Source organism: Nomascus leucogenys, chromosome 17 (assembly GCF_006542625.1).
Source record: "Nomascus leucogenys isolate Asia chromosome 17, Asia_NLE_v1, whole genome shotgun sequence".
NCBI classification, from domain to species: Eukaryota; Metazoa; Chordata; class Mammalia; order Primates; family Hylobatidae; genus Nomascus; species Nomascus leucogenys.
The window spans coordinates 45,709,761-45,734,399 of NC_044397.1; the positions used below are offsets into that span (position 1 = coordinate 45,709,761).

General features: G+C 47.4%; 1 protein-coding gene across 4 annotated transcripts in view; it reads right to left on the reverse strand.

Moving 5' to 3' along the window:
- The window catches only part of CALN1 (calneuron 1), a 670,983-nt gene that overhangs the window by 619,171 nt on the left and 27,173 nt on the right, over positions 1 to 24,639 (reverse strand). Inside the window, exons 1-3 of one of the 4 annotated variants that reach the window (XM_030796753.1) lie at positions 13,661 to 13,673; positions 12,708 to 12,711; positions 6,508 to 6,699 (exon numbers count right to left, since the gene is read on the reverse strand). The exons of 1 other annotated variant lie outside the window; for it this stretch is intronic. In XM_030796753.1, coding sequence (XP_030652613.1) covers positions 6,508 to 6,626 — 119 coding nt within the window. In that variant the 5' untranslated portion in view covers positions 6,627 to 6,699; positions 12,708 to 12,711; positions 13,661 to 13,673. 2 more of the 4 variants (XM_030796752.1, XM_030796757.1) reach the window with 2 other exon arrangements.

Sequence of the window (24,639 nt, forward strand, 5' to 3'; positions counted from 1 at the left end):
CTGCCTGGGGTCTTAAATTGTGAGTGAGAAGGTGATACCATTCTTAAGACAAGTGAGTCGGGGTTGAAATAGTCATGGAGACCTGATCACTAGAACCATGACTCACACTGAGGACTTCGTTGAGGTTGAAGGTTAGAAGTATAAAGGATCATCCATCTGTGTCCCATATCCTTGTAGAATCTTTTAGTAGTAGTAGTAAAAGTAGTAGTAGGAGTAGTAAGACAGGATCTGTCTGTCTTGCCCAGGCTGGAGTGCTGTGGCATGATCATAATTCACTGCAGCCTCCAACTCCTGGGCTCAAGCAATCCTCCCCCCTCAGCCTCCCAAGTGGCTAGGACTACAGGCATGCACCACTGTGCCTGGTTAATTTTTTTTAGTTTTGCAGAGATGGGGTCTCAACTATGTTGCCCAGGCTGGTCTCGAGCTCCTGGCCTCAAGCAATTCTCCTGCCTCAGCCATCCAAAGTGCTTGGATTACAAGCATAAGCCATCATCCTCAACCCACGTAGGATTTTACCCTGGAGCACTCCACACACTGAAGCAGATTTAACAATGGAAAACAGCTGTCAAGGAGGATGCCACAGAGAGGCAGGTTGCAGTGTAAGCACCCAGAGGGTCCACATTCTAGAGAATGACGAGATCAAGATTAAGGCCACAGGAGTGAAAGTCAAGAGGATAGAAGGTCATAGGAGTTGAAGTTGAGGCAACAAGAGGTGAGAATGTTGCCTGGTCATCCCCATGCTCGTTCATCTCCCTGGTACGATCAGGACTTGCGGCAGATACAAGAATGAACAAGCTGCTAGGGAATTCCAGGAGTGGAGAGGTGACTAGAAGAAAAGCAGGTGATAGCAATGAAGGAGAGGGAGTCAAGGAATGTGTTCCTCAATGGAGCAGAGATTTTTACACAATGGTTAGGAACAAGCATATGAAGGTCTACCAGTAGCCTCTTCAAGTGAAGGATCTCACTGCTCCTCTTAGGGGGTCTTGGAGGGCAACCATTCTCCCAAATATGTACACACACACACACACCTTGCTCCAACCAAAGTGGGTCCTCTAAGTATTAGCATTCCCCTTAAGATTTATTTTAGAAAAGCTTTTATGAGCAAAACAAAAAAAAAAATTAAACACCATTGATCATGCCTAGCCCTTCCATTATAAGCCAAGGATGAGCTTGATGAAGGTACCTACTGCTGCATCCTGCTAGCGTGCCACATGAGGTACACTCTCCCCTAAGACACAGCTCCTGGATGATGCATCCTTTTAGGGCCGATGAGTTCGGCACCGCTAAGTCCAGAAGAGCCAAGCATTGTGGGGAAGAAGGACCACTGGCCAGAGAAGGACCATGATGGAAGCCCTTGGACACCTGTTAGGGACAGGGAAGAGAGGCAAGAAGAGGAGAAACAAAGATGGCAAGCAAAGAGGAGTCCAGCTGATGATTCCAATCTAGCAAGGAAGAGCAGCTCAGCATCCAGGCAACAAAGGCTGAGTTCCTTCAGCCTCTCACTGTGCAGGACCTTCCGTCACAAGGAAGTTTACGGGTCTTGTTTATGTGTAGACTTTTTATAAGCTATTCAGAGCAGGGGTGGGAGGGAAAACTAGAGAGAAAAGTTCCCTTTGAATTTCCATTGCTTTCAGAGTCAGCAATTTAATGAGTCATGCATTCTAAATCCTTGCTTTGTCTACACGTTTTCATTTCAAAATACGAGAAAACATTTTGTTTGGAACATGAGTTATTTTTAAATCATATATCAATAGTGCACATCCATTTCTCCCCACATGAATAAAAAAGCTTCCTTTGGATTGGGCTGGAGCCACACCATAGTGGTAGGGTTATTTAGCTGGCATTTGTTGAAGCTACCTAGGCATCACTCTAGTCCCTGGAGTCTGTCTTCTAGGTGGCATCACAGATGAGTCAGCTCTAGACCTGGTCCAAAGAGCTCCCGATCTCATAGTCTGGACAAAAAGTAAAGAAGTGAAGGATTTCACTGCTCCTCTTAGGGGTCCCCATTATCCCAAATACATACACACACACCTTGCTCCAACCAAAGTGGGTCCTCCTCCTGAGTATTAGCATTCCCCATATGACTTATTTAAGAAAAGTTTCTATAAACAAAACAAAAAAATTAAAACACCAATGATCACGCCCAACCCTTCCATTATAAGCCAAAGATGAGCTCAAGACCACACAGTGAATTGAGGGAGGTACCCACTGCTTCCTCCTGCTAGAGTCCTTTCAGACCTCCATGCCAAGGAGTCACCTTGACAGGCTAGAAAAAAGGTCAGGGCTTCCTTGCTTCACTCCCTTGTGAGCACTTTGAGAAAAACGAGTAGAAGAGAAAGAGGTCACCAACTACAGGTCACCTCCTGCAGATGCATTGAGAGAAGCATGTTGACACCTTAGCAAAGACAGGAGCAGACAATCTAGGATCTTCTTCTGCAGTGATGTAGACTGACAAACGGGAGGACAATGTGCTGCAGGGCTAGCTGGCTGTGGGAAGGGTGGTGTCCTACCCTCTCCAGTACCCAGCCGGTTTTGTCTAACCTATTCTTTTTTTTTTTTTTTTTTTTAGACAGAGTCTCACTCTGTCGCCAGGCTGGAGTACAGTGGCGTGATCTTGGCTCACTGCAACATCCGCCTCCCAGGTTCAAGCAATTCTCCTGCCTCAGCCTCCCAAGTAGCTGGGACTACAGGCACACACCACCACCCCCAGCTAATTTTTGTATTTTCAGTAGAGATAGGGCTTCACCATGTTGGCCAGGATGGTCTCCATCTCTTGACCTCGTGATCCACCCACCTCGGCCTCCCAAAGTGCTGGGATTACAGGCATGAGCCACCGTGCCTGGCCTAACCTATTGCTTTTGTTCCACAAGTCACCGTTCACTAATTTGGGTCTTATAGGGATCAACTTCTTAAAAAGCTTCAACTTAAAGCCTTAATAGCAAATACTTTCCCAGCACTTCATGGAGAGTCAACTAACTCCAAGAATAAGACATACATCTAATAGCTCAAAGAACTGGAGTGATATAGCTTGGCTATTTGTCCCCTCCAAATCTCATGTTGGAATGTGATCCCGTGTTGGAGATGGGGCCTAGTGGGAGGTGTCTGGGTCATGCGGCCGGATGCCTCATGAATGCCTTGGCGCCCTTCCTGTGATAATGAGTGAGTTCTCACTCTGTTAGTTCATGCAAGAGCTTGTTGTTTAAAAGAGCCTGGCATCTCTCTTGTTCCCTCTCTCTCCATGTGACATGCCTGCTCCGCCTTTGCCTTCCACTATGATTGGAACCTTCCTGAGGCCCTCAGCAGAAGCAAATTAGGCCACGCTTCTTGTACAGTCTGCAGAACCATGAGCCAAATAAATCTTTTTTTAATCAATTACCCAATCTCAGGTATTCCTTTATAGCAGCACAAAAAGGACTAATACATAGGAGTGAGGAGGCACCCCACTTCTCTAGTCATTCCCCTCCCCATCTTCTGTCCACCCATTTATAGTGGCAGCATCTGCGTTCATACATCTGACCCTCTTCTCTTGGGCACTACTGATTTGATCTGGAGTGGACAGCAATGAGCTTGTTTCCCAGGGGATTTGGAATTGAGACCACACTGATTCCTCCATTTGATCACTGTCAAATGGGTAGCTGTTTGACAGGGATCATCTTCATATGGACAGAGAAACCCAAGAGACTCAGCTGCCTCAGATTTTCCACATCCTTCTAGGTCCTTGATGATGAGCTAAATTTTGAACTGGCCATTGCTTGGCATCGCTCCTCTGCTCTGACACTAGCTCTTGTTCCCTCCAGAATCTGATCAGTAAACTGATGGGAGCAGAGGCTACATTACATGAGGCGAAATTAAGAAGGAATCAAGGCCAGGCATGGCGGTTCAAGCCTATAATCCCAGCACTTTGGGAGGCCAAGGCAAGTGTATCACTTGAGGTCAGGGATTTGAGACAAGCCTGGTCAACATGGTGAAACCCCGTCTCTACTAAAAATACAAAAATTAGCTGGGTTTGGTGGCGGCGACCTGTAATCCCAGAGCTGCACCTCTGGCCTTAGATTCCATGAGACCCACCCTCTGCCCACTCCCATGGAAATCTCCCTAACATGTTTCCCTTTTTACTTTTGAGAAATCTCCTGGACTTCTGTCCCTTGCAACCAGTACGGCTCCAGGAGGTGTGAAAGTGATCTGGAGACAGAAGACGACACATCAAGAAGACTCCTCTCTGCTTTCTAACTTTGCCTGCCCTGCCCACACTGTGCATAACCACTCAGGCCGCCACAGCTAGGAAATAGTGGTGGCTCTTTTTTGAGCATGCTTTGGGGTCAGAGGAGGCCCCTGGTGCCCCTGTTTTTGCTAAGGTGTCAACATGCTTCTTTCAATGCACCTGGAGAAGAAGACCTGTATATGGGGACCGCATTCTCTTCTACTCCTGTCTCTCAAGGGTCTCACAATACCCAGGCAGTGCTTTATCTGAAGGAGGTTCCCAACCAAAGAACTGAAGGGCAGGAGGCAATGCGCTCTGAGAAATGACATTACTGCTGAACCTAATGGGAGAACACGTTCCAGATGGGCTGTGTTCTCACTCCCCTCCACGTCCAACTCCCTGGAGCCAAGACCTTGACCTACGGCCCCACCTAATCCCCTGCTTTTTGGCTTTCTCTCTCTCAGCCCACTGCACAAAGAAATCTCTGAGGAATGTGTGGATCCGTCCCCAAGGAAGGAATAACAAAAACAAAAACATGTTCACTGCGTGTGTGTGCATGCACGCGCACAAATGTGTGATTGGAACAAGCCAGGAGGTGTAGAGACCCTTAGCCCCAGGGTCTAAAGGGAGTTCACGTTCAGCCCCAAAGGAGAAGCACACGCCTTGGGAGAAACTGACTCCTTGGGTCATCACTGTCCCCCAGAGACAGGTGACACTAAACTGCCTAATTCAGGCCGCTCGCAACTCTGGCCAAAAAATTCCAAATTCCCAAAATGCAGGAACAAAATGAGGAAACATTTTTAATGTGACAGTGTTGAGCAAAAAGATTTGTCTGTTTGCTGTGTGATATCCTCAGGATCTACAGAGGCAGGCAAATACCCCTTTCCTCCGTCACACCAGCTTTCTGTAAGGCAGCCCTCCTAGGACTTACCAAAATGTTTCTCTTACTCAATTCTTACCTCCTTTTCTCAACATGCCCCACCCCCTTTCCAGGGGAAGTGCTCAACATCCTTTCATTTATCCTAGGCTGGTGAAAGTCCAACCATGCCTGCCTTTAGTGGGAGGTCCTCTCCTGGAAGGGATGAGCTGGGATGGGGAGACCATCCCAAGATGATCTCTGACTCTAGCCAACCTTCCTTGCTCTGAGCCTGCCCTTCAGCATTTGTCATTTCCAGCTTTACATTGTCCTATTCCAGATGCTTCCTCAGAGGCTAAGACAGTGGCTTCCCCAGTAGGTGAGCGTTCCCTTGGCGAGGGGTCTCATCAGCTCCTGCCCTTGACTTCTCAAATGTCAAGTTGCGTTGGAGAAGGTTCTGAACAGTCTTGTAGCCTGTTCCTGGGTCCCACAGCCTAGCCCCCTGCTCATGGGAGAAACTGCTGAACATCAGGTGCTCTAGTCACCAAAAATACATCCACTTCCTTTCCTTCCTCACAAGCGTAACTCTAAACTCACTGTCCCTACCATATCCACTTTCAGCCGCCACTGGAAGCTGGTGGTTAGAGCTGGAGATCCCATTCTGAACAGCCTTAGGGAGACAATTTCAGGACGTAGCGGTTTATAGGACTCACCACAGACCAATTCCTTGATGCCAGCATCACACAGATCAAAATTGTGTTCTATCTCAAACCACACCCAGAGCTGAAATTCCTCTTGAGTTTGTATAGCCATGAGGGTCTCCGAGGAAAAGAAAAAGAGCAAGATCAAAAACCCAGGGAGGCCTGTGGCTTGGTAGCACAGAAAACTCCTCACCGTGAACTGACCGCATCAATGACCAGAGAGAGACAGGGTAATCTAGTGGTTAGGAACATAATTTTTTGGGGGGATGGGGTGAGATTCAGGGAGACTTGGGTAGGAATCCCAGGTTTGCCTTCGGCTGTGATCTCAGTCAAGCTGCCTAATGTTTGTGTTACTTTCCTCCTGTCAAAGTGAGATTAACAACACCCTTAGGAAATTACTTGAGAATTGATTGAAATTGTCTATGCAAAGCTCCCATTTTTATGCTAGTGCATAGTCCACACTCTGTAAGTTGTATTTGTCATTGTTCACCTGAAAACAGGCATGTCCCTCCCCAAGAGTCCGTCTGCAAACCCACCCCTTCATCCCATCCACACATCTCAAATAGGCTCAAGAAAGGGAATAGAATCTCTGTACCCAGCCGGGACAGCTTTCCCAGGTGTCCATTTCATAGATTCTCCTCTCCAGCCTAGACACGCAGCAGCAACAAAGGCTCCTGGACCCCGCGCCACCCCCTACCTGAGGGCTGCCAAACAATCTAGATCCTGGGGTTTGGGGGAAGAAGACTTGCCAGGTGGGGAAGTCGGGGGCCTGGCTTCTCGGCGGCTCCTCTCCCCCTCCGAGGGCTCCTCCGTCCCCCTTTTTCTCATTCTCGGGCTTCCCCTCTCCGGGTTGCTCTGGCAGCCGCATCGGGGGTCCAGGGCGATGTTCTCAGAGAGATTTAGGAGCACATCAAAGGAACGTCAGCGAAGGCACTGAGACTCTGAAAGGAGTTGACAGAAACTTACAGCCTGCACAGTGCTGGGCGATTATTTTTCTCAAAGCCGGCCGCCTAAATAATTCACACCCTCCCTTCCGTGTTTACACAGGACAATGGTAGAAACACAATCCTGGCACAAGAAATATAATTACAGTTGTGACAGATGTTTAGTTATTAATAAGGCCTCAAATGTCACCAGAGGGTATTGCACAACAAGCCAATAATGCGCTTTTGGAGCCAACCTTAATATTTACAGGTATTTTTCCATTCGTACCCCCATGGGCATTGCTGGAGTATGAGCAGTGTGGAGAGAGCTATAGCCGCGAACGTGATTGCAACTTGCAAGGAAGCAAAACACCTTGCCAGCATCATTTGTTTCCTTGCTGCTGACACCAGGAAAGCCACAGAAACAAAATGGGGGACTGAGCTGGAAATCGCCATCTAACAGTGAAGGACTCTGGCCAAGCCTCCCGAACTTAGTCATGCTGTCACAATCCCAGGGCAATACCCTCCTAACTTCCTCAAAGCAAACAGCATCCAAGATGGCATCCCATTACCAGCTCCAGGGCAGACTTGCAGCCCATGCATATGGAATCTCTAGGTCCACTTGATGTCACCAAGTGGCAACATCCTCTTTCTACCTCTCTCTGATATCTAGTTACCACCTACTTGTCCCTTACAACTCAGCTCAGGTGTCCACTCTTCTGAAAAGTTTCCCTTGACCTGGTCCTCTCCCTTGGTTGGGTTAAGGCACCCCTCGTCTCTGCCTACTTCTACTGACATTTGTCCACAATCTCCATCCCCTCCTCCCAACATTGTGTTGAGAAAAACCCCAGGCAGGGAAGAGCTCAGATGCTCACTGTGTGGCATTTAGGCCCAGGCAGGGACAACCTTAAAATAATTGGTGCTCAATGAATATGTATTGAGCACACATTTAATCAACGTCAGTTCTCTTTGGTTCCACTGAAGTTAAAAACAAACAGTAATAAACACAAACGAAGATTCTCTTGAGATGTGAAGTTCAGAGAGTGTAAATGGAAGACATTGGTGATGAAACCAACAAAGCCCCGGCCACCATGGATCAGGGCCCCATCTGAGAAAGCTGTGCCCATAAGGATGTCTGCACATTGCAGCAGGCAATGGCTTCTCGCAGCAACACACAGATGAGTCTCCATTTCTCACTGCTTGGCCCCTGAACGTTGTATCCTGGGAAGTCCCTCTGCCTTCTTTCTACTCTCTCGATTCTGGGGAGAGGTGCATGCCCATGCCTGGAAAGTGGTCTCCTGTCAAAGTCAGCTCTTAGGAGATCAGGCTCAGAAAATGACTGTAGAAAGCAGGAAGAAGGCTTGAAGAGCTGTATATGGATGGTGGACATTATTGTTGTAGGTTGTTGTAAATCTGCACACAAAGATTTACAGATTTTCACACCCAGTGAAAGTTAGCCTCATTCGGCTCAAATGAAACAGGCTCAGGCCCAAAGCCCTGTGCATAACTCATCAGCCACTGGGGTGAATGAATGAAGGACAGACACATAAACCAACTGGATGCTTTGTAATTTCCACCTGGACCAAAAACCGCCATGGTTTTAGCTCAGAGCTGGACCAGATGGTGTCTGGGTGCCCCTGACCTCTGAGATCTCTGGTTCCCCGACGGTTGTGGGAAGGAATTGAGCCCTCCATCCCACAGGAATGATGAGATAGGACAGGAAGGGTGTTTTGTCCTGTGATTACGCTGGAACTTTCCAAAGGCTGGGATCTCAAAGACACCTTAAAGAAAGTAAGTGTCTCAAAGCAAGAAGCCATGTCTCACCAAACAGCACATGTGCAATGCATCCATGCAACAGCACTTGGCCTCAAATACATACATGCACACACACGCACACACACACAACAGCACTGGTCTTCAGATGTGTGCTCACACACCAGCCTTATGATACTCATAGCCTAGGCATGATCTTAGACCCATCTAGCATGGCTTGGGAGGCCTCAGGAAACTTACAATTATGGCGGAAGGCAAAGGAAAAACAGGCATGTCTTCACACGCCTATTTCCTGAGACATATGCCCAGGAGCACTCACCCCCACACCCACATGGCTCCCACGCAACTTCACACAGCTGCACACTCTGTCCCCAGCAGCACACACCCGTACACCGCTCTTACACATGCCTATGACTCACATTCACACACACTACAACGCCCACTTCCCCACACACGCGGCACATGCCGAAACTCTTGGAGACTTCTCTAGTTAGCTCGTTAAGTTAAACAGGAGAAACAAGTGTGTCATTACAGTAGAAACGCAAAAAAAAAAAAAAAAAAAAAAAAGACTTTATTTTCAGATATGCTTTTAGTTGCCATGGCAGTCCCCAGCACCATGGAAGTTGTGATTGGTGGTAAGTGCATATTTCAAAAAGCAGTAATTAGCTCTCCATATGCAAAAACTTCTGAATATGGTGAGTCTCTTCTCTTGTCAGCTCCCCCCAGGCAGTGTGGACATCAGAGCAGGGCACCCAGATAAGAGCTGCCGGGAGCTCTCTGCAAGGATGTTCCAAGCTGATGGTCGCCAGGCTTCTAAGCCCAATACACTTAATGACTTGGAACCTGCCCACAGCTCAACAGGCGCACGGCACTGAAGGTGGCAGCTCCCCGTAAGGAACAATCGCTCTTGCTGCTCAGCCGGCCTCTGGTGCCCTCACTGCAGCACTCGGGATGTGCCAGAGAAACACAAAACCAGGGGACCCAAAATGGAGCTGAGCTGGCTCCCGTAGCCAGAAGCCATCTCTCCAGAATTCCCCTCTCCCAGTCACAGCTGCCTGCTGGCCTAACGGGGGAAGCCAAACTGCCCTGCACAAGCCGGACTGACCACCCTTGGCCAACTAATGAAGCACCCCACGTTGGCATCTGCACAGCAGACAGACCTCCATCTTCCCCCAATTTAACTGGAAGCTTCTCCAAGACACAGGCACCTCCTGAGTCCTCACAGCCTTATGCATCTTGGGACCCAAGGTGCATTTCCCAATGAGGTTCCTTGTCCCCAAATTAACCGGTTACCTCATTTCCTGATGCGATTCCTAAGGGCGATTAATTTCCAGAATTTGTCCTCTAAAGTCCATTTGCTAATTGCCTTTACAATCATCATCTGAAAGGTCAGCCGGAAGGAGCTGGATTTTTGAGCCCCAGTCTTGAAGTTAGAGCTTTGGGCTAATTCCTAGACCCACATGAGGGTCGTCGTCAGCTTTTTTTTTTTTTTTTTTAGACGGAGTCTTGTTCTGTCTCCCAGGCTGGAGTGCAGTGGCATGATCCCTGCTCACTGCAGTCTCTGCCTCCCAGGTTCAAGCCAGTCTCCTACCTCAGCCTCCCGAGTAACTGGGATTACAGGTGCACACCACCAGACCTGGCTAATTTTTATATTTTTAGTAGAGACGGGTTTCACCATGTTGGCCAGGCTGGTCTTGAACTTCTGACCTCAAGTGATCCTCCTGCCTCAGCTTCCCAAAGTGCTGGGATTACGGACATGAGCCACCACGCCCAGCCCCTTGACAGCTTTTCATTCCAATAGGTGACCTTCCTTTAGCACTGAAAATGTCCCTGGAACACAGGCCAGTCACTCTTTTAGGGCTCAGACCAGTAGGAGGCACTCTTAATCCACCCAAAAAGTGATGTAGCCCTGAGTCTACCCTTTGAGTGCTCTATCACCTGCATCACTTTTATCAACCCATAATATGCAGAGAATGGTGGAGTAATATTGTTAAGAACATCGCTAATCAAATTAGACCATGCAGTTCAAATCCTGGCTGTGCCACTTAGGAGCTGTGTGACCTTGGGTAAGTGACTTAACCTCTCTGGGCTTCGGTTTCCTCATCTGCAAAATGAACCTGATAATAACACCTACCTTTTAAAGTTATTGTAAAGTGTTAGGCACACAGCAGATGCTACATATGCTAGCCACTTGATATGGTTTAGATTTGTGTCCCCACCCAAATCTCATGTCAAATTATAATCCCCAATGTTGGAGGTGGGGCCTGGTAACAGATGACTGGATCACGGAGGAGTATTTTTACCACTTTCATGCTGTTCTTGTGATAAGAGTTCTCATGAGATCTGGTTGTTTGCAAGTGTGTGGTGCTTCCCTCCTCTCTTTTCCTCCTGCTCTGGCCATGTGAAGACATGCCTGTTTCCCCTTGGCCTTCCACCATAATTGTAAGTTTCCTGAGGCCTCCCCAGCCATGCTTCCTGTATAGCCTACAGAACCGTGAGCCCATTAAACCCCTTTTGTTTGTAAATTACCCAGTCTCAAGGATTTCTTTACAGCAGTGCAGTAACAGACTAATACACTATCACTCTCCATTTTTTTCTTTTTGCACTAATAGAGACTGAGCTCCTTCTTTGCACAGATGGGCGCTGGACTGGACACAGGTTCGGATGGAGGTGGGACATGTAGAAGTGAATCCACCACAGATATGGCCTCATGGAGCTCAGAGTCAAGCTGGGAACTCAGACGCAAACACACGGAACAGGGGAAAACTGAAACACACGGAACAGGGGAAAACTGTCTCTGCTCCTTCAGTCTGAAGGATCAGTTTGTTCCTAAGGGTATCCAAGAAGGGAGACTTTGATTCTCCCCCTCTGTGGCACTAGGTATGGAGTGTGTGGCATTTAGGACCAGGCAGGAGCAACCTTGAAATAATTGGTGTTCAATAAACATGTACTGAACACACATTTAATCAATGTTAGTTCCCTTTGGTTCCATACTGACGTTAAAAACAAACCGGTAGGCCTGGCATGGCAGCTCACATCTGTAATCCCAGCACTTTGGGAGGCCAAGGGCGGGTGGATCACCCAAGGTCAGGAGTTTGAGCCCAGCCTGGCCAACGTGGTGAAACCCCATCTCTATTTAAAAAAACAAAAATTAGCAGTGCGTGGTGGCTCACGCTTGTAGTCCCAGCTACTCAGGAGGGTGAGGCACGAGAGAGAATCACTTGAACCCGGGAGGTGGAGGTTGCAGTGAGCTGAGATCACGCCACTGCACTCCAGCCTGGGCAACAGACTCGGTCTCAGAAAAAAATTAAACACACACAAGCACACACACACAGAGATAATAAAGACAAAGACTCTCTAGAGATGTGAAGCTCAGAGAGTGTAACTGGAATATGTTGGTGACAAAACCAACAAGGCCCTGGTCATCATGGATAATTTTTTGTATAAATTTATGGGACACAAGCGCAATTTTGTTACATGCAAGGAATGCATAGTGGTCATCATGACCACTAATTATGATCTTTTCCTTTTTTTTTTTTTTTGAGACAGGGTTGCATTCTGTCACCCAGGTTGGAGTGCAGTGGTGCAATCATAGCTCCCTGCAGCCTCGACCTCCCAGGCTCAAGTGATCCTCCCACCTCCAGCCCCCTCAGTAGCTGGAACTACAGGCGGGCACCATCACTCCTGGCTAATTTTTGTATTTTTTGTAGAGATGCAGTTTCACCATGTTGCCCAGGTTGGTCTCAAACTCCTGGGCTCAAGTAATCTACCCACCTCAGCCTCCCAGAGTGCTGGGATTGCAGGTGTGAGCCAGCACACCTGGCCCCAAGTATACTTTTTTGGGGCGGGGGGCGTGGCGGTGGAACGGAGTCTTGCTCTGTGGCCCAAACTAGAGTGCAGTGGCATGATCTCAGCTTACTGCAACTTCTGCCTCCCAGGTTCAAGCGATTCTCCTGACTCAGCCTCCTAACTGGGATTACAGGCACCCGCCACCGCTCCTGGCTAATTTTTGCATTTTTAGTAGAGACAGCGTTTCATCATCTTGGCCAGGCTGGTCTCGAACTCCTGACCTCATAATCTGCCCGCCTCGGCCTCCCAAAGTGCTGGGATTACAGGCAGAAGCCACTACACCCGGCCCAGTGTACTCTTAAATGGACCTCTGTGCTTGGAACCCAGGCACCAGATTGGTTGCTGAAGGTCACAGAGGCTGAAATGATGAGGTTGGCCAGTCCTCTCAGACTGTATCCATATACCTCCCTTCCTCTGAGGCTGGCACAGAGTATACTCTTAAATCCATCTCTGTGCCAGCCTCTGAAGAAGGAAGCATATGGATACAGCCTGAGTGGACTGGCCAACCTCATTATTTCAGTGTCTGTGGCCTTGAGCAACCAATCTGGTACATGGGTTACAAGCAGACTCAGCACACCAAAGTCTTTCATGGATTTGATCCCTTTTGAAGTGTCTAAAATTCCAATCACTGGGAGCAAGATTGAGCTGAAAATCTAATGTTTGTGAATGGAGGGGGATGAGCCTGCATTGTTTATGGGAATAAATAATTCATAAGCATGGGTTAAATGATTTTATTTAGCCTCTGGGAGCCCCATGGAACAGTGGTTCCCAGGCTGTTACTCGAAGACCCAGTTCAAAGAATCACCAAGGAACGCTCCCTCCCTTTTAACCACGTTGGGCATCAAGTTAGTCTTTTGCATCTTGTGGTCTCTGCTAGATTTTACAATTCTTGAGAGCCACATTATAATCATAATTTTTTCCCTCTAATGCTCGATAATAGTTTTGCCCGTGGTCCTTTCCTCTAAAACCCTGCAAAGATGCACGATATTTAACCCACAACAAGAATTTATTTTTGTTATAACTGATTCTTTTTTGAAGATATCTTTTGGATAAAATGTTGCATAGTGCGTGTCATGCCATATGGTGTGTAATGGGGTATGAGTTGCTGACAAAAAAGAGGACGGGGCCGAGTGTGAGCTCCAGCCTGCCCCAAAACTAAGCCCTGCATTTGCTGGAACATGGGAGCCTGGAGCTCTTAAATACGAAACAGGTTGTCAGATCAACTCAGCTGCTTATGAGCAATGAAGTCTCATCATTGCACTTGTGTCTACTGACTCTGTAAAGGTGATTGTTGGCCATCATTTTTAATATCTTACTACTAAGATGTATTCAAAGGCACAAAAAAGAAATCTAAAACTGCTGATCTAGGACGTAGAAAATGTCCATGGAATTCCTTGAAAGATGCAAAAGCGAAATCCTTCTATGTGATGTAAAATCAAACTTGTTTTCTTCCTATCTCTGCACAAAACCAATTAGGTATCATCATGGAAATAAAATATATACACAGGCAAAGCCAAAATTCTAAGTCCACATCTGAAAACTGAAATTAGCTTTTCAAATCACCTCCATACAATTTTTCTGCAAGTGAGACTTCTCAGGAGCCCTAATGTCCCTTCATGTCCTGGCTTAGATTCGCATAAGCAAAACATCCTAAACCCTGGTTCTTCAAAATGAAAACCAAGACCCTATGAAAGGCTCACAACGATCAAATTAACATTGAAAATCAGAGTAAAATAGGGAACTATATATATTTCCTGAACATAAATACACACACCTCCATATCAGCTCACAAGCCAGCACCCTACTTCTTACTTTCCAGGAAGCACTAGAAACTTTATTGCTAAAATCAGAAAAAATACAAGGATGTTCACTATCTCTGCTACTATTAACACTGTATTGTAGGCATTAACCAACATAATTAGACAAACAATTAGAGGCGTAAGATGGGAAAAGAAATAAAATAAAGTTATTTGAAAGTGATATGATTATATGTCTAGAAAATCCCAAAGAATTCATGAAAAAAACTATTACAAATAATAGGTGAATTTAGTAAAGCATTAGAATAAGACCAACATACAGAACTTAACAGATGTGTAGAAACAGAAGATAATGTATGGGCAGAGCTTATTTATAAGAGCAAACAAAAGTCTTACAGATTTGAAAAAAAACTGTCAAAAGGAAAAAGCAAAGCAATTCCTTAAAATAGAAAATGAACTGAAACATGCAAACACAACTGTATTTCAAGTTAATGGCTTAACTACAGAGAAAATCGTTCTTTTCAAGTTACTTTAGAATATAATATTTTGACTGAGCTTTTTCCAAGTGAGACTAGTCTCAGGACAAAAAGAACCACAAAGAAATCATACCTAAGAGATTCATGTAACATCATTAGGAATCAAGATTTTCTATGTTAAAGAGCTGTAAATATAACAATTTTAAGGTTAAGTAAAAACTCTGAAATCTAGTTTGAATAAAAATATCACTGTGAACTCATAATTTATTTTTGTCTTTAAAAAAATGTGGACTTATCAGTTGCGTCACTGAAAAGACGTCAAGGTAATAAAACTCAGGCAATGAGCACTCAAATTGTAGTCTCGAAATACCATTTCCGGCTAAGTAATCAGTTCCCTGACAGGAAATACGAAGTCTTGTCAGGCCTAAAAGGGGATAAGCTCTCAATGATGCCAAATGACAGAGAAACCAACTGGAAGACACAGTCAATCACCAAATATGGTACAACTCATTATCCTGAAAATTCACATGAATGTAATTGCTAAGGCATAAAGTAATTACTCTTTTAAAGTAATAAATAAGAAAAGAACTAAAGAATTGTCCTGCCTTTTCTATACAGATTATATTACAAGATAACCAAATAGTTGATGAAGCAACTCTCTTTTACAGAGGAATCATAAACCGATAAAGAAAAAAATCAGATTAAAACACCACCATAATCTGGAGCTTGTCTCCAGACTATGAAAGTACCCAGATGGCTCCCAACCTAGCCCAGCCAGGACCCAGCCGTCACCTGTACGCAGCTGAGCCCACCACGCCCATTAGCTTCTGTGCCCACCTGTGTGCGCAATTTATTCCTTCTGCTGGGTTCTTGGTCTCGCTGACTTTTAAGTATAAAGCCGTAGACCTCGCGGTGAGTGTTACAGCTCTTAAAGGTGGCGCGTCCAGAATTGTTTGTTCCTCCCGGTGGGTTTGTGGTCTTGCTGACTTCAAGAATGAAGCTGCAGACCTTCGCGGTGAGTGTTAAAGGTTGCGCGGACCGAAAGAGTGAGCAGCGAAAGATTATGAATCGCAAAAGAACACAACGCCCACACGGCAGAACGGGACCCCAGCTGAGCTCCCCTGCTGGCGCGGGTGGCCAGCTTCTATTCCCTTATATGGCCCTGCCCGTGTCCTGCTGATTGGTCCATTTTACAGAGTGCTGACTGGTCCATTTTACAGAGTGCTGATTGGTCCATTTTACAGAGTGCTGATTGGTCCATTTTACGGAGTGCTGATTGCTCCATTTTACAGAGTGCTGATTGGTCCATTTTTACAGAATGCTGACTGGTGCATTTACAATCCTCTAGCTAGACACAGAGCACCAATTGGTGCATTTACAATCCTCCAGTTTGACAGAAAAGTTCTCCAAGTCCCCATTGACCCAGAAGCCCAGCTGGCTTCACCTGTCACACCCAGGGGCAGCTGCTGGAGGAGCAGCCCCAGCCCTTGTCCCCTCATCCTGCCCCCATGGAACCTGCTTTGGGAAAAACAAACTGGAACAATAAAAATGCCCCACATTCCAAATCAAGCCCTTGTCAAAGTCCCTTGCCTTCAGCCCAGGAAGTTTCTAGAAGCAGTCAAGCCACAGGACAGAGAAATATCTGGTGGCCCAGCTCTCCCTGGAGAATCCATCTCCCACCTCCACAAGGAAGCACCCAGACCATGGAGGCCACAGCCCCAGGCCTGGCTTTCATGGTAGGATAATATTTAGGGTCACCCTCTTACTCCTGGGGCAGCTGGTCTAGCTCCGAGAAGGTTCCCTGATGGCTGTGCTGGCTCACGCTAAGCCTACCTGGAGTAGGCCAGTGGCTGGTGGCCACCTTCAGACCTGGGCTCACCCCGGGGGTTTGCACTGATGGGCCCCCTGGCAGAGATCACAGAGGCAGGTTCTGTTAGACACATGCACACACATACACTCTTACATGTATGCTCACTTACACACTTACACATACACTCATATACACACTGACACTTGTGCCCACCCAGTCACACACTCATACACACATATACACTCACACACAGCACACATACACACATATACATTCACACACACCACACACACACTCATGCACACACACACCACATGTACACACACACATATTCATACACATACTATCATACACTCACATCCACACATACATTTACATACACTCATCCACACACATCCACACACACCCACGAATATACACACTCATACATGCACACCACACATGCACATTCTTACACACACGTACACTCACATAGACTCACATACCACACATGGACACACGTGCATACTCACACCACACGTGCTCACATAAGGACACAAACTCACACATACACACTCGCAGATACACTCATAAACACACGCACACTCACAAGCTCATACATGCATGCACTCATATGCATACCACACACTCACACTCATACATATACACACTAACACATGCACACACTCATACACATATACACTCACACTACACATGCATATAGACTCAGTTATGCACACACAGTGCATAAACATGCACACACACTCACACATATACATTCACACTCACACTACACATACACATATACACTACACTTATGCACATTCATGCACAGCACATATGCACACACATACACATAACAAACACACTACACATACACACACACCCCTCGCAAACATTCCCACTTATGCATTCACATGCATGGCACATACACACACAAACATGCACACACATCACACACACTCATGTATACACACATACATGCACACACACTCTCTTACATACATACACACGCACACCGCACTCTCACACACGCACCCTCACATATACTCCCCCTTCCTTCTGTTTCCATGATGTCTGCTGTCTCCAAGGCTTTCCGTTTTTGAGTCCACTGCTACAATTAAAATACTCCTGAGAGCAATTAAGCTTTGGCAGCTAATAACTTAATTACCCACTAACACCGTATCTTCCCATCACCCTCGCCAAGCAGGAGCAGTGAGGTATGAGGCGGATTCACTCATTGGTGGCAGACTGTGGGAAGATCCAGGATCCTGGAGTTTGGCGGGAAGCTCAAGAGACCCATGGGGGAGCCAGAGGCCCATGGGCCTCCTTGAGTCCTAGGGCCGAATCCTTCATTCTGTGCACCCACTACAGAGCAGTGTCCTTAACCAGGGCTTAAAATTGTCTACTAACATGAAGAGTGACCTACAAAAGAAACTGACCTAATCAACCCCTGGTTCACAATTGGGTAGAGTGAGACAGATAGGCTGAGTGGCTTCCCATGGTCACACAGCTTCTCTTGCAGGCCAGAGGCCTTCTCGATGCCAGACCAGGGGTCCTGGGTTGGGTGGTGGCAAGACCCTCACACCAGCCTCCCTGAACTCACTCCCCACTCCACCCTAACTAGCATGGCAGCACAGAACTTCCCAGAGACGTTACAGAACAGCAAAGACTGGAAGTCCAGTGTTGGCCCCCAATCTGGATAATTCAAGCAAATGTTTGAAGGAAGGATGTCCTGAATTTGCCATAAGCTATATTTCTCCTAGGACGACTGAGAAGCAGTATCTGTAGAAGTGGGAACATGAGCTCTGTACCCCTCTCTGTTGCCAAGTTCATCCATTTCATGGAAATGGTTTCTTTTCATTTTTGTGACATGCTTGGATGGCCCGAGACTCCACTGGTTATTTAATTTCCCTTCCCAGCACCCAAATATACGTCCTGAATTCCAGATATGCTATGGAGTGAATTGTGTCCCTCCTCCAAATCCTTACATTGAAGCCCTCAACCCCAATGTGACTATATCTGAAGACAGGGGTTTGGGGAAGTCATTTTAAATGAGGTTTTAAGGGTGAGACCCTAATCCAATTGGACTGTGGCTTTATAAGAAGAGGAAGAGAGGGATCTCTATCTCTGCCATGTGAGGACACAGCAAGAAGGCAGCTGTCTGCAAGCCAGGAAAGGAGTATTCCCTAGAACCTGACCATGCTGGCACTTTGATCTTGGACTTCCAGCCTCCAGAGCTGTGAGAAAATAACAGCTGTTAAGCTGTAGTTTAAGCTCCCCACTCGCCAGTCTATGGTATTTTGCTATGGCAGCCTGAGCAGACTACTACAAGGTACCTAGATCTTTCTCCCTGTGGGAGCACCAGGGTCTAATTCATACTATTGTGTCATCCACTCCAGATGCACCTGTGTTTTCTCCTTCTTGTAAAACGGGGCATGCCAGCTCCAATGCCTACAGGGACCGGCAGTCATGCCAAGAGGCAAAGACCACGAGGAAGTGGCTCCCTTTGCGCAAAGCGGTAGCCACGACTCATCACCCATCCATTGTTGCTATGAGTGAGTATGGCCCGGCATTGCCAGATGTCATGATTTAAAGAGGAGCTGGAAATCCCGATTGTTAATAAATCAGCTGATTTTTTAAATACTGGCAACGACTTCTAAGTTTCAAAACACTTTGGGAGAAAACCATAACAAAGACACAAGTAAACAAGAAGAAACAACAACAAACCTGTTTGTGGGCTGAACCGGGCCTGTGAGCCACCAACTCACAATCTCAGTTTAGTTGATCCTCCTGGGAAAATGCTGGAAGCCTGAGCGGTGACTAAGACAGCAGGGTCCCAGGCAGTGGGCAGAGGCCTGTGAGGGTACAGGGGGTGCGGAGGGCATAGAACTGCGCTACTGGACGGTGACTCCGCCTGCAGGTGCCACCAGGCTCCTTCACCTAGGGCTTCCTTTGGCCAGTGCCCACCCAGGTGCCTGAGTCTGATCTGTTCCCAGGGACCAGGATCTCACATCTAGAGGCAGCACAAAAACAACAGCCCCAGCCCTGGGCTCCATTTCTTTTGAGGTTGTGGGTCTGCTTCTGCAGCTGACCACCAATGCTTGTACCGTTCCCTTCGCCCTACCCTTGACATTTACCAATCTCCACCTGTGATGTTGAGGTAGGAGGCAGGACTTGACTCCAGACCAGACTGAAGACTGGCTAAAATAGGGAAGAGGCCCTGGAAGCACCTCTCCGTGAGACACGCCCACCAGTGCCATGACAGTTTACCATTGCCATGGCAACACCCAGAAGTTACCACCCCTCTTCTAAAAATTTCTGAATAGCCTGCCCCTTAATTTGCATATAATTAGAAGTGGGTGTAAATATGACTGCAGCACTGCGCCTGAGCTGCTGCTCTCCACACACTGCCTATGGGGTAGCCCTGCTCTGCAGGAGTAGTCACGGAGCTGTAATGCTGCTACCTCAATAAAGCTGTTTTCTTCTGCCACTGGCTCAGCCTTAAATTGTTTCCTGAGTGAAGCCGGGAACCCGGCTGGGCACGGTGTCTCATGCCTGTAATCCCAGCACTTTGCGAGGCTGAGGCAGGTGGATCACCTAAGGTCAGGAGTTCGAGACCAGCCTGGCCAACATGGTGAAACCCTGTCTCTACTAAAAATGCAAAACTTAGCTGAGCATGGTGGTGTGTGCCTGTAGTCCCAGCTACTCAAGAGACTGAGGCAAGAGAATCACTTGAACCCGGGAGGCAGAGGTTGCAGTGAGCCGAGATCACGTCACTGCACTCCAGCCTGGGTGGCCAAGTGAGACTCCGTCTCAAAAAAAAAAAAAAAAACAAATAACAAAAAGAATCTTCCCAGGCTTCATCCCAATTTGGGGACCCACCTCCCCTGCATCAATGTCAGCATCTGTCAGCTGAGGGTCGAGCTGCACTGGGCTGGGCTGGGCTAGGCCAGGAGGCAGAGAAGTGCAGGGCACAAAGAGGCCACAGAGAGCTGAGACCAAGTCTTTGGTCCAGGGCAAGTCAGTGGGGAAAGGCGTGCTTCGCCAAGGCACGCTTCAGGTCTCCAGGTCAGCTGCCAGATGGAGGCTCAGCTTCCCTGGGATTCCCACAGAGCCTGAGTCTTCATCCAGGCCCAGAAACCTGGAGATATGCTCAATGAGTACAGTCGGAGGGCAGTCCCAGCCATGATCTGGAGGCCAAGGATAATAAGACAACAAGGGTTTGAGAAGCACCACTGCTGTTTGGTGCCCTCGCCTCCTGAGGGAGGACATGAGTGAGATGCCCCGTGCAATGGGATTGGCAGAGACCTTGGGCAGACCCCTGACTGCTCAGAAGGTTGCGATCTCTGGCCATCAGCCTGCCAAAAACATCCTGCCTCCCCCACTCCGCCTTTCCATCCCAAATGACAAAAAGATTAAGCACCAGCCAACAAAATCAGGTTGCAGGAACCACAACCAGTTTGTGTGGATTTGCCTGAGCCAGGGTGGGAGGAAGTAAATTAGAACCTAAACCAAAGGAGACAAAGAAATCAGTTGCAAGCCTGGGGTGGCTTTCTACTTCTGTCCCCGCTACCGTGGGCTCTTGCCACATGGTTCTTGGTTACCAGCCAGCATGCTTTACCAGCACTGGTTCCTAAGTGACTGTTTAATCATGCATTGTGTGTTTGAATGTATTCATTATATTTTAATATGATTATGTTCAATCCAATAGACTGAAACTGATTTGTCCAGATGTAAAATTATTTTCTAAATGCTTATAATTCTTGGCGGCAGAGTTGGCAGAGGCTTTGAGAAAGAAGAGGAGTCCATTAGCTCTTCATGTTCATTAGTCATGGTTGTGGGAGCCTCATCGGTGGGTTCGAGGTAATCCCTGCAGTGCTACCCTGGGACACCCTGGCCTTAAACATGATCACAGGGACCTTGTGTTTTGAGCCCCACGCAGGGAATCACTGGGTCTCTAAGTTTCATCTGGAGCTCCTCCCTCTGCTGAGCTGTTTTTTCCTATTCCTCTTTTTGTTTGTTTGTTTTAAGGGTTTTAAAATGTCCAACTTTAATTTAGATTCAGAAGGTACATGTGCCGGTTGGTTAAATGGATATATTGTGTGATGCTGAGGTTTGGGGTAAAAACATTCCCATCACCCAGGTAGCAAGCATAGTACCCAATAGGTAGTGTTTCAACCTTTACCCCCCTCTCTCTCTTCCCTCTCTAGTAGCCCCCAGTGTCTGCTCTTCCCATCTTGATGTCCACATGTACCCAATGTTTCTCTCCCACTTATAAGTGAGAACATGCAGTATTTGGTTTTCTGTTCCTGCATTAATCTGCTTAGGATAATGGCCTCCAGCTGCATCTGTGTTGTTGCAAAGGACATGATCTCATTCTTTTTCATGACTGTGTAGTATTCCATGCTGTATATGGACCACATTTTCTTTATCCAATCCACCACTGATGGGCACCTACGTTGATTCCATGTCTTTGCTCTTGTGAATAATGCTGCAATGAACATACAAGTGCAGGTGTCTTTTTGGTAGAACAAATTATTTTCCTTTGGGTTTGGGAAGGGGCTCTGCCCAGGGTAACTGTCGCACTGCACCCTCCAGGGCTCTGGAAGACAGTAGTCCCCAGATTTACCACAGTATCCCCAGTACCTCAGCCATATATTCGCCACTTCTGGACAGTCGTCCTCTGTAGCTTCCCCTCCGGCTCACATAGGGCTCCTGGAGTTTACCAGAGCTTTCCACAGAGATTCTTAGTCTTTTGCTCGGCCCCATCTGGATGGGTCTCCCTGTAGTTCAAGCTCTTATGTCACTGGGTGATGTGGCGTACACCTATAACCCCAGCCCTTGAGAGGGCAAGGTGGGAGGATTGCTTGAGGCCAGGAGTTTGAGGCCAGCCTGAGCAACATGGTGAGACCCTGTCTCTACCAAAAAATCTTTTTAAAAATTAGCCAGGCATGGTGGTGCATGCCTGTTATCCCAGCTACTTGGGGCACTGCGGCGGGAGGATTGCTTGAGCCCAGGAGGTTGAGGCTGCAGTGAACTACGATCATGCCACTGCACTCCAGCCTGGGTGACAAAGCAAGACTCCAAGTAATCACTTCGTTTTTTGGTTTGGCGGACCTCTACCCATTGAAAAGCCTAGAAGTAGATTCCCAGAAACACCAAGCAGCCAAGAAGATGGATGCCCATCCCAGTGGGTGCAAAGTTGAGCTGGACAACACATGAATGCCATGCTGACAACACCCTGCCACTGCTCAAAGCATCACAGTTCTCACCCTACTGCTCCAAAATTCTGTGTTGCACATGATAATTGTGCAAATGGTCTAAAATGGATTGTGATCACCACAATCCATTTTAGACCATTTTCATCATTCCCAAAAGGAACCTCATATCCACTGGCAGAGTCACTCCCTAATCCTTCTTTGGGAAGGAAGATTCCTCAGGTCTTCCTTCTTTGATAACCCATGGAATCTTGGGGCGGGGCATTTGGCTGCCATATTTTCCTTAGGATTCATGTTTGGATTGGCTGAGGTAATCCCCTAAGGCTGGGTTTGGCAGGCACTGATTTGCCCTTCTTGGCTTTGACTGCATGAATACGGGTGTCCCAGAAACCCCACTTCTCCCAGTTGGCCTTAGAGTCATCCTGATATAGAATGGCTGGGCTCCTGGCTAAACCCCACCCTCAAGCCTGGAGCCTCGGCCCTAAGTGGAAACAGCTGGCCCAATTTTTCTGCCCAAATGATTGCATTATTGGCCTGCCACACCCCTATCCTGTGCTCATAAAGAGAAAAGAGCAACACAAGTGGCTGACTGGCAAGGATGCAAGTGGCTGAGCGGTGAGCAGAAGAGAAGCAACAACTGAGCATTGGAGACTACAGGTACATGCAGCTAAATTCAGACGTGTGGTTTTGGAGGGGAGCCCAGCCAGACATGGCTGAGCTTCAGGGAAAAGATCACCTTCTCCCCACACCATCCCCTTTCCAGCTCCCTCTCCACCAAGAGCCACTTCCGCTGTTCAATAAAGTCTTCTGCATTCATCGCCTTTCACACAGTTCATGTGACCTGATTCTTCCTGGACACTGAACAAGAACTCGGGTGTCAAAAAGGACAGGTGCAGAAGACTGTCACCCTGACCCTTCATGGAGCCGTTAACACTTAGCAATCCACAATCTGCAGGCTGAGTGAAATGAGCCACTTCAGTTCCTTCCCACGAAGGGGCAAGTTAGATGCTCAATTTAACCCTAACCCTAACTCCCACCCTAACACTCAACCTTGGGTTGTATGAAGACATGACTAGAAAGAAACTTGGAAAAAGAAGGACAGAGGTAGCCAGACTCATAAGATTGAGGCACTATCTAAAGTGGTCCATCCTGCCTTGGCTGGTGCCCAGCATGAAATAACTACATGACCTGGCTTTAAACCCCACAGGCAACGCTTCCTCTTACAACCCCAAACAGGTGCAGATTTTGCTGAGTAGATGCTGGCTGGGAGGTTTCACTCACTTCAGAGTGAAATCTGAATCCAGGGCTCCCCTTAAGGAGGGAAGCAGGGCTACACAGAGAGGGAGAGGAGCTGGCATTCACCTGGGCACCTGGTTCAGGTCATGAGAAATCACCTTTTTAAAAAATTCCCCCAAAGGCAACAGTGCCTCTGCAGAAGACAGGTTTACCAGGCCTGCTCCAGGCTGATCTGGATGCATCTTTTTTTTTTTTTTTTTTTTTTTTTTTGAGACGGAGCCTTGCTCTGTCGCCCAGGCTGGAATGCAGTGGTGAGATCTCAGCTCACTGCAAGCTCCGCCTCCCGGGTTCACGCCATTCTCCTCCCTCAACCTCCCGAGTAGCTGGGACTACAGGTGCCCACCACTATGCCCAGCTAATTTTTTGTGTTTTTAGTGGAGACAGGGTTTCACTGTGTTAGCCAGGATGGTCTCAATCTCCTGACCTCGTGATCTACCTGCCTCAGCCTCCCGAAGTGCTGGGATTACAGGCATGAGCCACCACTCCTGGCCTGGATGCATCTTAAACATGCATCTGCAAGGGTCTTATTCATATAATAACTTTTTTCCTTTTGGGTAAATACCCAAATTTCCCAATTTCCAGGGAGTTCTGGGTATAGAAACCCGGGCAGGTTCTTACTGCACTTTCCTTTGCGCTCAGAGTGAGCATTGTCTGGGAACTTTCCTAAGATCGGATTCCTTTTTTTAAAAAAATGGTAATGTATTTCAATAGTTTTTAGGGTACAGGTGGTTTTTGGTTATATGGATGAGTTCTTTAGTGGTGATTTTTGAGATTTAGTGCACCCGTCACACACTGTA